Source organism: Scleropages formosus, chromosome 3 (genome assembly GCF_900964775.1).
Source record: "Scleropages formosus chromosome 3, fSclFor1.1, whole genome shotgun sequence".
Taxonomy (NCBI): Eukaryota; Metazoa; Chordata; class Actinopteri; order Osteoglossiformes; family Osteoglossidae; genus Scleropages; species Scleropages formosus.
In genome coordinates, this window is record NC_041808.1 from 1,243,067 (window position 1) to 1,256,939 (window position 13,873).

General features: G+C 50.5%; 1 protein-coding gene across 2 annotated transcripts; it reads right to left on the reverse strand.

Annotated features, from left to right (window-relative positions):
* Positions 1–2,154: 2,154 nt before the first annotated feature.
* Positions 2,155–13,463, reverse strand: LOC108924734 (transforming growth factor beta-1 proprotein-like). 2 transcript variants are annotated; one of them, XM_018736280.2, is made up of 8 exons: positions 13,069–13,463; positions 11,615–12,279; positions 6,193–6,459; positions 5,449–5,526; positions 4,842–4,989; positions 4,231–4,381; positions 3,616–3,726; positions 2,155–2,229 (listed from the first exon to the last, which is right to left on the reverse strand). In XM_018736280.2, exons 2-8 carry the CDS (start codon positions 11,958–11,960, stop codon positions 2,182–2,184), a joined length of 1,149 nt encoding a protein of 382 aa, XP_018591796.2. In that variant the 5' UTR covers positions 11,961–12,279; positions 13,069–13,463; the 3' UTR covers positions 2,155–2,181. The 2 variants fall into 2 exon arrangements, with proteins under 2 accessions (XP_018591796.2, XP_029106533.1); XM_029250700.1 differs by lacking the exon at positions 13,069–13,463 and adding an exon at positions 13,021–13,053.
* Between the last annotated feature and the right edge of the window lie 410 nt (positions 13,464–13,873).

Sequence of the window (13,873 nt, forward strand, 5' to 3'; positions counted from 1 at the left end):
ATGTTTGTGTAGAACACACACTGCTTACTGCTCAGTTGTTGAAGACAACAGGGACACAAAGTAAGGTCAGCAGACAAGGGACGGAGGTGCCTGCTGTACCCTGATCAGGATACCTGCTCTGAATTGGCAGAATAAAAATTACCCTCGTGTATAAAAAGGTAAATCACCGTAAGGAGCCTAAAATTGTTTATTTGAGGAAAAGTACGGGCAAAATGAATAAAAGGGGAGGCAAAAGAGCGGAAATGTTGAAGAAATGCAAAAGAGAGATGGCGCGCAGATTTTAAGAAAAGACATTTTATTGAAATGATGTCTCGTGTACATTGTGTCCTCCAGCGAGTACACAGCATGTTTGGACAAGGAGGGGTGTCAAGCGGTGTGTGATGAGCCAGTGCTGCATGAGCTCATATTCGCTCTCCTGAACTTTACACCAGAAAAACTGTGATTTGAGTGCAACAAGTGTCTTTTTTTGCATCCTTCAAAATAACTACCTGGAGACACAGTGACTGCAGTGACTGCGTGAACATGAGGAACGACACATTTACACATGCGAGAAACACGGTAAAGGACGATGGGCCGCTTCCTTTCCACAAGCTAAACAGTAAAACGATGTGTATATTGCATCGTCTGTGCAGCTGTATTACATGTAACTGTTGACAGAACTGAATATGACGATATGAAAGTAAAGCTTCCTAAAAATAACAATAATACGTTTTAAATAGTAATAAAAACACGACTACCAGTGTTAACATGTATGCCGTTTCTTGCCTTACTATAGCACGATGCGTTATGGAGAAGAGTCGTTACAGGACGCGCGAGTCAGGGTTCGACCGCAGAGCCTCACCTATGGAATGAAGGGAAAGAAACTAAATTATGTGAAAGTGAAACAGGCATCAGGGAGCGGCACCGTGAACCTCCACGTTGGGCTGACAGACGGGCGAGGAGACCTGCCGCACCTGAACTGGGCGGTGGCCGAGGGACTGGGGGTTGGAGGCCCCGGGCACCGATCCTCAGGCTGCTGGGGGATTATGGGAGCGCGGAGCCCCGGCGTCCCATCGTAAAAGACTTCTTTAAAGTGCACGCTCCTGGCGGAAGCGGCTCCTCGTTGGTCGGCCCACCGCCGAGTCCCCTACGCAAGTGCCACGGAGGTTAAAAGGAGCGCATTTATAACCAGCGGGTTCGAGTCCCCGGAGGTCCCCTTCCGCTCCATCCTCGAGTGCGGTCCTTGGCTTTCTTCGCTGAAGTGTGAACTTAGAAGAGCATTTCCTAAGTACCTACAACAATGCGTGACCACTGTTGATCCTGCGCCGACTCGCACCCGTGTCTGCAAGTGATGGATGCGCGGAGGAAACGGAAAGAGGACTTGGCTCGCCTTGAGTACACGGCGCCGCTGAACTCGAGCCCCCAGCTGCTCCGACCTATTCTTATTCCAGTCTGCTTTGCTGCTGGTCTCCGAGAGAGTGCAGAGCGCCCCTCCTCACAGATACCTTCTGCAGCATCTCTCGTAACCCTCACTCACACCTGTGTATGGAATCCCTTGTGTGAAGCCAAGAAACACAAGACATAATTTGGCCAAAGGTGGGACCTCGATGATTTTTAGCCCGGCTCTTTCCAGCGTCCACAGGGCCCGGTAGTGTCCAGACTGGTTTGGTCCAGTGTACTCTTCCCCCACAAATCATGGGTTGGCACATTTTGCCAGAAAGGTTCAAATCCATGAAGCTCAAGAAACACCATCTAACCCAGTTTATCTACCGTCTTCTTCTCTGTGCCCCTCTGACCTGAAAGCTTTTAATGGTAATGACTTTCCCCCAAAAAACGCATTCCAAAATCCTATACAACTATTTTGTAAGGCGCAAAATAAATTAATCGAAATCCACAAAAACTACAAATATAAAGAATGTGTATGATATAAAGGTCTAAAGCCAAAGTCCTTATTCTGTTATGTAGATTTTTTTCTCCTAACTGAGGGCACATGGAAGCATGAATTACAGGTCCAGGGCACTTTAGTAGCTTCCAGTTCCTCGTTCCTGGCCATGAGCTTAGTCCCACTTAGTTCTCTCTTTCTCTCGTCTTTTTGGTCGGTTTCTCATGATCCCCTCCTCCACGACGCAGTACCCCTCTCTTCGCCCGCTGTGTCCACGTTGCAGGGGTCAGAAAGGGGTTGAGGACGGCAGGATCTGGTCATTAACTGCATTTGCAGGTCTTCACTACCATATTGGACAACTGCTCCACCTGGTATGAGATGACAACCACGTCAAGGTACGTAACATCACGTACTGTCACATGTTCACTCAGAATTAACACTTGGGTTATGGCAGGGTCCTGGGGGATTGGAGCCTGATCCCAGAATCAAAGGGAGCTTGGTTATGCAGGTTACACCTCAGATAGGATGGCAGTCCATCGCAGGGTAGCCCCACACACACCAAAGGCAATTTAGAGTCAACAATTCACCTGAAACACATGTCTTTGGCCTGTGGGAGGAAACCCAGTCGAGAGAATGTGCAAATTCCAAACAAAATCAATGGGGATCAGACTTAGGCCTGATCACACAGCCCACCTGCGCTATCCGCTGCTCTACTCTACCTCTGTGCCTGTGTTCATTTGTTCGTTTGTTTGCTCTAAATGCGTGTCCGGGTCAGGGTCACGGTGGTTCGGACTGTAGCCCAGAAGTACGGGGCACAAGGTAAGGTAGACAGACTCTGGACCAGACACCAGCGGGAAACTCTGAACCTCAGTATTAATTACTTTAAGTTGTCGGTAGAGCTGTAGGGCATTTGTCTTTGTGGTCTTGAGCCATTCCAGTGTTGCTTTGGCCTTCTGCTTCGAATAACTCTCTGCTGAAAGTGAATTTTCTGCCAATCATCAGTTTTTAGCATCGATTCTTCCTTCTATTTTAACAAGATGCCCAGTCCATGCTTATGAAAAATAGCTCCACGGCATGATGCTGCCACCACCACACCTCACTGTAGGGATTCTCTTTCTTGAAAAATGGCCAGTGTTCATTGAATCGAGAGCAACCAAGGTGAATGAGCTGCTCTGGCCCGGTTAAAATCATAATGCTAGTGTTAGTGATTTTAATGTCACTCCCACTGAGAATCTGAGACAATAATCACACATTTCAATCCACAAGGGTCATTGAATAAATCTGAAGAAAGTGGAGCAAATCTCCCTGCAAAAAAGGGTAAAAATGACTCCAAAACGTGATACTAGCCTGGTACATATTTCACTTTTTCATTTTTCTTTAAAATATTTTAAAACTATATAATTTGATTTTAATGTTTTGAAACAAAATATGATAGAGAAGAAAACCAAACGTCAAGTGTCACACTGATACAAATGTGGCATGAAAGTCATCAGTGTTTTGGAGTGATTATGGTCTGTTATGTAATGCAGCAGAAATAGTTAGGATCATCTGAAGGGCTTTCATAATGAACCACTGCCTTTTGGGAGTTGAGCTGGTGTCCCGTCCAGGGAGTACTCTGCTTGGCCTTTCACCCTGTGCTTCCGGGAGAGACTCCACACTATCACAACCCTGACTTGGAGAAGCACGAAAGCATTCAATAGAGCTTCTTTCACGGTGCGTTCACTGTATACAAGCTGGTCGTATTGAACACTCACCTTGTATTGTCTTCCCACATAGTATAGGATGGGTAAGGGTTCGAACACCTGGGGTGCACAGCAAGGCTGGGCCGATGCTCCTGGATTGTGATGCTTATAGAGAGCCAGAATCTGTCAAAGAGAGGTGACAAGGGCTCACCATGGTCTCAGCACTGACAGATTGAAACAAAGCGTCAGTCTTATGACACCCTTTGGACTCTGCATCCATGTGTTTACCGAGGAGGGGAAAGTGCTCGGAGATGAAGGGAGCTGAACGAGGGTGGAACCCAGAAGGGAATCCCAGAAAAGCCACTTTAAATATCCTGGAAGCCCCCAAACTCCAAAGCACTGAGACTCAGCACACAGACGCCAAACAGACAAATAAATCAAGCGAGTCGAGCCGGGTGACCGTCTCTTCATCCCTCGAGTCTGACTCTAAACAGTTCTTAAGACAACAAATCACAACCCTTCCGCTAAAATGCAACCAGATGGAAGTAGCGTTCACTGAGAGCGACTCTGAAAGCTGCACTGGAAAATCCGCCACTTTCCCTATTCTTAAAGCTTCCCAACGCATTCCGAATGGAACAACACCGAAAATATTGCGCACACTCGTGTGCCACTCCTCCGCACTCTTACCTGGGAATATTTGTTTTCGGTGTTCCAGATGTAGGTGCAAGACCCCATGCAATAGTTGGCATAGTAGCCACTAGGTTCATGGATCCATTTCCAGCCCAGATCCTTCCGGAAGTCAATGTACAATCTCCGCACACAGCAGTTCTCTGTTTTCCTAGTAGACAAAAGCGAGAAGGGCTGAAAACAACTATAGGGGCAGAGAGGGTGAACTATACACGGGAGAAATGTACTCAACATTGACACCTTTTTACTTGGTCGACTCCCGTTTTTGTATGTGACCTTGATTTAAACTTGAACGAATACCTTACATCGCGACCACGGTAATCGCAAACACAGCATAGTACTTATTTAAAACAGGAATTCATAGCAAATATGAAACGGTTGACTGAATAAACCGAGTTCGTTCCCTCCGCTACAAATGCGTGAATTCCAGAACATCTCAAGGTGACTGTGGACAAATGTCCAGTGTAATAGTGGAGAAAACAAGGCATTATATGCGTTATGCTCCTCCAGGGGCAACGCCTTTTGTTCCACGAGGGCATGGCATTTGGACAATAACGATCTGGATTTTCTCGAAAGTAGACAGAAAACCCTTTGGCCACTCGAGGACTCACTCTGTGCAGAAGTCGTCCGTGTCGACGGCTCGCTTCCTGCGCGAGCTCATGTGGCTGGCCCGCTCGGCGGGGAGGGACATCACCAGGAGATGGGGCTTCTGCATGAGTTCGGAGAAAATGCCAGTGTCTCCTCTGGTTGTACTCATCCCTGTGGGAGGAGGTCAGGCGACATCCGTCGAGACAAGAGGTTCGCGTCACTTTAAAGAATGAAAACCCGCTTCCCCAAAGAAGAGTCGGTTCCCCCAAATCCCGACGTGTTCGGTGCAGCCTCGTCTAGAGAACGTACGGCGGAGAGCGGCAAATAAAAAGAGGTGATTCAAAGTCCAGTCCACCATGTGACCTCTGGTTCCTCGCACCGTCACGACTATCCATTGTGAAAGAAACACGGATCCTCCACCGTTTAAGACTTGGTTGAAGCCCTAGGGTTCCGAAATGTCTCCTAAGAGGCCTTCATCTCTGGAATCAGTGTCATGCGTCTTCCCTCAGAGGTGCACGTTCTGCACACACCTCGTGCACCTCGTCTACACCCTGATATGAGCTTTCGTGTGGGATCACTTGCTGACACCAGTGTGGCGTCGCATCTCAGACCGAATGAGCCTTGTCCTACCTGAGACGGAGAAGAAGAGCCCCTTTTTGGACTCCCCGCAGGGACAGTGCTCCTTCAGCTGGAACACCTGCTCTTGCTCTGCACAAGGAGACCAAGAGAAGGAGGAGTGATGCTTCACCAATGATGCGGTAACAACACCGCACGGGGACATGGGAACGCTCCCCGAATCCGTGGAATTATCCGCATTTGATGGATATTACAGCACGGACTCCTGGCTCATATCACAGGGTCTTTTTACATTTACATTTATATATTTAGCTCACACTTAGCTGACAAAATCAGTCACAACATTAAGCCACTTACACTGATTTATACAGACCGGTAACTAAATGGCACAGAATAAACAAACATTAATGAATGCTAATTAGTCATTTTAAAGGGCCGGTACCATGAAAATATTAAAGAGACGTGATCCTCACTCATATGATCAGAGAAATTACTTGTGAAGTATTTCACAAGATTATTATCTATATAGATACATATATTTAGTTTTTTATTTAGCTGATGGTTTTCATCAAGGTGACTTACAATGATTTACCCATTTATAGAGCAGGGTAATTTTACAGTATCAGTTGTGCAAGCACCTTGCTCAAGGGTGAAGGAGCAGGAGGTGACCGTAAGGCCGTAGCTCTAACCACTGCCGCCATTATTTGGACTTGATATGAACGCCTGGTCATCCGAGTTCCAGTGGCCTCCCGTGGACCGGAGGTCTAAGGTTTGGCGCAACTCGCGGCCGTGACTCACCTGTGCCCAGCAGCCACTCGCGCAGGGTCTGTGTGACGTCGAAGGACAGCCAGTGGTCGCTCATGGCGTTGGTGATGAAGCGGGTGCCCACGTAACGCTCGCGGTCCCCGAGGCCGCTGTACAGCTCCAGCCTCTGCTCGGCCCCGGGGATGTTGGGGTTCTTGATGAGCAGCCGCAGCTCGGCCATGGACAGCAGCTGCACGTTGACCCCGTTGGCCTGGATCTCGCTCACGTTGAACCACATCATTTCCTTGGTGTTGTTCTGGACTGCGGGGGAGGGCGGGAAGTCAGCTTTGCCCTCCGAGACACACACACACTGAGAGCGCTCTCCAGGGCGGGTATAACACCCCAGCAGCATGTCTACAGGAGGCACAAGCATCCCTCCAGTCTCCAGAGAGGGCTGACAGGTACCACTAGCAGCGTTAGGAGCGTCAGCCCTGGGAACCTGACCGGATTCTGCAGTGACCGGACAGTCGAGCGCATCGCAGTATTACATTTTACACATTTACATTTATATTTCCCACAATCTGAAAAGGTGGGGAAGAGTGGAGGCTAAATTGTTAAAAACAAGATATATTTCAATACGTGAAGTGATTTATTTGAACGAAATATCCAATATTAACATAAACATAGGTATTTTGTTATCAATGCAGATTTGGTGAGGAGATGTCAAAAACGCCGCACCATCTTCCAGCACGACATTGTGATCATAAGCAGCGTTTCTCTCGAGTGCTTCCAAATTGTTTAAAACAAAAAAAATAATGTCAGTATTTGGGGATCATCAGTCAATCGATCAATCGGTTACTTACTTGCGCTATTTTACGCAAAGTCTGCAACTATCAATACATAGCATGATTTTTTCGTACTGACAAAATTGAAAGGAATTTCTGTATTCTTTGCTTCAGCTTCCTCCCTCTTATGAAGATAATCAAGCAGCCCCTCCCCCCCCCCCCCCCCCCCCCCCCCCGCGACCCCATTAGTGTGGTCATGAGCTGTGCGTATACACCGCGGGTCCCGGGTCCGAAGTCAGACACGGGTGCGAAGCAGCTGAGGGTTTGCAGGAGCGACAAAAGGACAAACGAATAACGGCGGCACAAAGTCCGTCGTCATGGAAACGGCGCTGTTTGGAAAGCACTGGGAGGCTTTGCTCGCTCGCAGTGATGCTCCATGACATTTACCGTATTAACATTACTTACAGTAACTGACCCCTTCAGAAAGTGAGGTACTTACCCAGAACTGACACAGTAAAAATTACCCAGCTGGGTAGTACAGTAAAACAGGTCAACATCAACGGGTAGCTTATCGCTGTGAGTCCCCTGAAGAAAAGTATCAGCGCAGTAAATAAATTAAACAGCAGAATATAGTTATAGACTTTGTTCCAGCGGCACCATAAATAAATATACAGTATATCCAGTATACGTAGTGTACAGATGTGTGTGTGTATATATATATGTATAAAGTCCGCATATATACATATATAGTGTTTAGTTATATCTTTAAAACTGCAATTTCACCAAGCTCCCCTTTTATATTTAACACCATCACTGGGGGTAAGTGCTTTACTCTAGTAAAAGCTGTCATTATGAAGGAGCTAAATAAATGACGGTAAACGTAGCAGGACTTCGAGTGCGGGTTCGAACTCTGCTTCGGTCCCTCCTAGAGACGCGACGAGGGGACGACGCAGGGCGCTCTGCCAGGGCTCCGACCCCCTGCTCTGACTCGATCCCAGGTTCTCAGGTGCGGCTCTCTGTCTCTGCCTGTCTGAGCCGAAATTACCGCGGGACGTGCGTCAGTAATTACACACCGACAAGGAGACGAGGGAGTTCTTGCGGCCCTGCCACAGTACCGCGGTACAGCCTGTCTGAGCCAACAGGACGCTAAAACAGGAAGGCCAAGCAATGCGACCTGGGTTCGAATCCCACCTCCCTAACTACCACAGTAAAAATGACCTTGCTGCCTAAAGGGGTGAATTGAAGGGCAACAACTCTGCACCCCTGGGGGTGGGTTAACAAGCTGCTCTTTCCGCACTGTAAAGACATCCTGTAGAGGTGGAACCCGAGTCTGAGCGCCATCGAACAAACGTGACATCGTGAGAAAGGTTCCTGGTCGACCTCTTTGTGCTCCAGACCCACCTGTCCACGCTGGGTTCCGGACTTTTCCGCAGCCTCACCTTTTCATTTCAGTCCCTCTGCCACATTCGATGAGCGCCGTCCACACAAAAGTACACAGAGAGCGGCTAAATGTGGGGGCCTCAGCATCTCCGAGGACACTTGTACTATAGTACAATATGACATGAGCTGCATTTAAACACAGGTTTTTATTTACTCTTTTGTCACAGAAATATCACTTTTTTTATTCATTTACCTCACCGCATACAGAGATTCACCGTGTTATACAGCACGCACATTTTCAACTGTGCTAATTCAGGGTGAGTGCCTTGATAGAGGACACGACAGCCAGGGGTGAGATTCAAACCCAGGCCATTCAAGACCGAGGGAGCAGCTCTAACCACTGCGCCACCTGCTAGACACAGTGTCACCTGACCACCCGTGGTAAACACTGTAACCTTTATCCTTGTACCATATTACTGTATGTATCTGTATGGTTCTGCCGCGACCCAATTCCCTCCTGCTGCTAATTCATAGAAATACTAGGAACGGAAGAGGAGAGACGGGCACACCTGGTAGCGCCCCCCACAGGGCGTGTCTCCCTCCCCTCTCGGGGTAATGAGGAGCTGCGCAGGTAAAGTGAGGACAGCTGTTGGGACAGGCAGCGCGACGGCTCTGTAATTACAGCTGCGGGAAACAGGATTCCTGGAGCCCAACCCCCACCGGCCCCCGCCGGTGCTAATACTTCTCTCCAAGGCAACTTACCATGACTTCCCCAGTTGTTCAACGTGGTCATTTTTACTGTAGCAACACACAGTAGGTACCGTGATCAAGGGTACTATAGCAGGAGGAGGGATGTGGGATCTGAACCCAGGTCCTTTGAGCATAAGGCAGTGGCTCTAACCACTACACCACCTGCTGCCTCTTTGTATGTGGCAGTTTTTCCATAATAATAATAATAATAATAATGATGATGATGATGATGATGATGATGATGACAATAAGAATAAAAATATTTTTGTGGGTCTTAAGCCTTGAATCTGAAGGTATTATGGACTCCCTCATATGCTATGTTTTTCACAAAGAAAAAGTGAACAGTTTGAATTTCTAATAATAATCAGGAACCACATGAACAACATGGGAAACGGTGAATAAACCTTGAGTTACTACTGCAAGCCCCCCATCCACCCACCCACACACACACAAGTCCTCCCTTCAGATGTGTATTCCGAGACGTGTGTAACTCTGGCGTCCCTTCAGGTGGGTGAGGGTAAACTGTATATGGACAGGTAGGCATGTTATTATTATTATTATTATTATTATATTGCTGATGCTGTTTAGCGAAACGCTTTATTCAAGAGGACTTAAGACATAGACTTATGGTTCACTTCTGCGCAGGTCAGTAACAGACCGAGGGCCCCTCTCTGTGGGGACTTGAACTAGTGTCCTGCGTTCCACGGTCCTGACCACCCTAATGGTGGGGGGGGGGGGCACATTGGCCCCGGGCGGTGTGAGCAGCTTCCTGCATTTCCGTTTCTAAGAATAACGAGGGGAACATTTCCGAAGGTCCCCGTCCTGAAGGGGGCGCCAGTCGGACCACGGCGATAAGCAGGTCACGGGCCCAGAAAGTCCCTGGTTATCGGGCCCCCGGCAGGGGAAGGGGGGAAGGGGGGGGAGCATGAGTGGACGCTGCGATCGAGTTACAGGAAGCCCTGCGGTCCATGTTTAGCGGGGTGGGGGGGGGGCTTATCACCCATCCAAAGCTCCGCCCACCTGCCGCAACCCTTTTCTTCCTGGTGCCTGGTTCGCTTTCGCCAGGTGCCCCTTCTGAAGAGGCCGAGGGACGCGGGTCGAGCCGGAGGCGGCAGAATAGGTGGTCGAGGGGGGAGGTGTGCAGGGAGGAGGACATAGAGTCCCCCCCCAACACACACACACACACATCTGCTGCGACTCCAGGACTGAGCAGCGGCCATATGCAAATTTCTCTCATAAAACCATCTCATTATTGACAGAAACAGAAAATATCCTGGATTCCCAGAGCAACACAGTGCAGGAAGGACAGTGATTGACTGAGCAAAAAAAAAGTAAGAAAAATAATAATAATAAGACACACAGACACTTGCTGAAGCCGCTTGTCCCGAACAGGGTCGCGGTGAACCGGAGCCTAATCCGGCAACACAGGGCACAGGGCTGGAGGGGGAGGGGACGCCAGTCCGCCGCAAGATACCCGAAGCGGGACTCGAGCCCCAGACCCCCCCAGAAAGCAGGACCCGGTCAAAGCCACTGCGCCACCGCACCCCCTATAATAATAATAATAATAATAATAATAATAATAATAATGCACTATCCATCACATACAAACACACACGGCTCTGCACCGGTGACGTCCCCCCATCATGATGAAAGAAGACGGTATTGTTCATATTTACAGTAATGCTGTAGTACAAAGTTTCTCATACATGACAACATTTCAGCGTTGAACTGTTTTCCTTCAAGCTGCGCTGCTCTGGGTTGTGAGAAATACTGGGTGTGTGTGTGCGCGTGTGCGCGCGCGTGCGTGCGTGTGTGTGTGAGGCCTGGCTTTGCACCCTCGGTCCTTGGGCCCCCTGTTTCCACTCCCGTCTACGTTGTTCACAGTCAGGCCCGACCATGTCATTACGAAACACTTGTCTTCGGATCGTCTTTCCTCCTGTCACACACACGCTCTTTTTGCGAAGGCTGTTCACACTGATAAAAAAACCACGGTACATTTCCTTTACTTCCCTTAACTCCTTCAGACACGCAACGCACTGCTCATTTTGTTGCCAGTGTAGAATGATAAACCGCACACATTGTTGCAAATTGTGACACATTGTGACAAATAATGCTTCAGAATAAATTAACATAAATTAAGGCTAATTATCCTAAGGCCAGAAGAAAAAAAATGAAAAATCTCATCTTGACTCAGAGAGTAGAAGACGGGACTCCTGAAGACCTCAGATATGACATGATTATCACATTTTCATTCATCCGATGCCATTCTCTATATCGACAGCGTAACACCATTAAGCTACTCACACCGACTGACCCATTTATACAGCTGGGGAATTTTGCCTTGTCACTTCAGGGTAAGTACCTACAGCAGGAGGTGGGATTCAAACCCAGGTCCTTCAAGCAGAGGGCGAGAGCTCTAACCACTACGCCCCCTGCTGCCCCAAATCGTGAGCGGAATTCAGCCGCAGCACCTGCCCGGAACGCACGGAGGGAAACGGGTTCGAGGAAGCCCTCCGGAGCGCCGCCTCCTCCCGCTGCGGTGCCCCCGTGACGGTACTTACCGGGCTTCATGTTGAACTTGCGCACCTCCTTGGCAAAGTACTCCTCTTCCTCGGCGTCCTGCACGGGCACAGTCTGGGCCTTGAGCGCCTGCTCGCGGCTGAACTCCACCGTGCTGTTGTAGATGGACAGGAGGGCCGCTGGGACGGCCCCCCCTTCGCCCTCCTGCCCCGCCTCGGGCTCCTTGGCCAGCCGCAGCTTGCTGAGGATCTGTCCCCGGATGGCCTCGATGCGCTTCCTCTTCACCATCTCCAGGTCCAGGGGTTTGCAGGTGGACATGCCGGCGCCCCGGCACACGGCGCCCAGCAGCCACACGGCCGCCAGCGTCCAGCAGCCGGCCCTCATCATGGTCGGTCCAGGGCTCCGCGGGTCTGGAACACGAGCGGCCCGCTCTCCGCTTCTGGGACCCAGCGAGGGGTGAGATGGGCGGCTGCTGGTCGTCGACGGCGTCGCTGAGTCACCGCCCCTCCGCTGGTCTGACTCACGCAGCGGTGCCCAGAGGCTGCCTCAGAGGTGCACCGTGGTGCAGCATGGTGAAGCGCTTGTGCTCCTCTCCCAGAGTGACCCCGCGCTACTTTCGCTTCGGTGCGGTAAACACATGGGCAAATGGGTCGGGATCACGCGAGCGCAGGGCTGCCAGGAAAACCCCTCCGAGCGCCGGGTCCCGCTGCAAGAGAGGAAAAGAAGTTGTCCGACTCACTACCTCCCGTCTATTATTGCCTCTCCAAGCAACGTCCCCCCTAAAAGTACCTCCGGAGCGTCAGCACTCCCTGCCCCCGTCCTCTCTCTCTCTCTCACACACTCACACACACACACACACACACGCACACACCTCCTTCCCCAGGGAGTCTCACTGCTGCAAACAATCCCAGCATTTCTCCACCGTTCCACTCCGTCGGGTCTTTTTTACACCAAACTTCTCGACTGGTGAGGACGCGTGTCCTCTTCCAGCCACATACGTTTCCCCCGACAGGGACACGGACATGGACGCTGACACTGACGCTGACCCGTTAGCGCCTCTCGGGTCGCGACCCAATGCAGGAGGAACGGAAGCACGAGCGGGTGAAATAGAGCAACTTCTGCAGGCGAGAATCCACTCACAAGACATGGACACACAGCAGTGAGAGTGAAGTAAATCCCTCTGTGCAGAACATGGACAGAATGGACACGCAGCCCTTACGGGTGTAACTGAAACATCGAGTCGAGAAAAATAAGCGGCAAATACACTGTAATAATAAGTACAACAAATGATGAGATGTATCAGTCAAAACTAGTGTGCGTGGATGTATCTTTATGAAAGATGTGTGTGTGTCCTGTGTGTCTCTGAAGCAGCTCCAAGCACCACACGGGATTCCCAAACCCCCCCCCCAATGAACACGACGGCCGTCCGAGGGAAACAGAAACACACCTTTCGGTGACCCTCCCACCCCCTCCGCAGGGGGGCTCCTTCCCTCACCTGCCCGGTGGCCGGAGCTCCTGGTCGCGATGGGAGGGGAACGAGTCGCCCTTCCCCCCGACTCAGGGCGATGTCCGAGAGACGAAAGCCAGCGCAGATGTGCTGCAGTCCATGCCGGAGAAGATCGCGGCTGAGAAAGGAGCTCCGGGTCGAGTCCCGGGTCGAGTCCCCCGGACGGACGCGCTTCTCCTGCTCCTCCGACTCTGCCACGTTCCCCCCCGCCTGCAGCAGGAAGCTCCTCGTCTCCGCAGCCCCAGCTGCTCCACCAGTCAGAGCTTGCCGCCGACACAGCGATCTGTGAGCTCCTCCAGCGTCTCCCCCCCCACACACACACACACGCACACGCACACCCTCCTTCTGCACCTCCCCGATTTCTGGTTCCTGTTACCTCAGTGAGGCGGCGGGGAGCGCTCTCCGCCCAGGAAGTGAGAGCAGTGCGGCAGGACAGCTGGGGATCCGTGGAAGGAGCAGCGCTGGGTCTGCAGGGTCTGCCGGATCTTCTGGGTCTGCTGACCAGGTGTGGACGGAGCAGCTGAGGAGGAGGAGAGGCGGCTGGGGTCACCAGACAGCCCATGTGAGCAGCTTCTGCTGCGTCTGACCATGAGCACTTCTCTTTTGGGTTCTCCCTCTCTCGCACACACACACACACAGAGAGTCACATGCACCTGGCCTACAAAGACTCACAAGCAGAAACTACTTTTTCTTAAGCAAGAAAGATGTTACAAAAACTTCCGTTTCAACTTATTTTACACATTTTTCACACTGACCGTCTCAACCAATCACAGCCCTCCATTGCGGTAAATAT

Coding starts and splice junctions, on each gene's coding strand:
- LOC108924734 (XM_018736280.2), bottom strand. CDS start 11,960: ATGATGAGGGCCGGCTGCTGGACGCTGGCGGCCGTGTGGCTGCTGGGC. Junction 3,727..4,230: donor CCGAAAACAAATATTCCCAG/GTAAGAGTGCGG, acceptor TCTCTTTGACAG/ATTCTGGCTCTCTATAAGCA. Junction 2,230..3,615: donor ATGTGGGAAGACAATACAAG/GTGAGTGTTCAA, acceptor ATCTCATACCAG/GTGGAGCAGTTGTCCAATAT.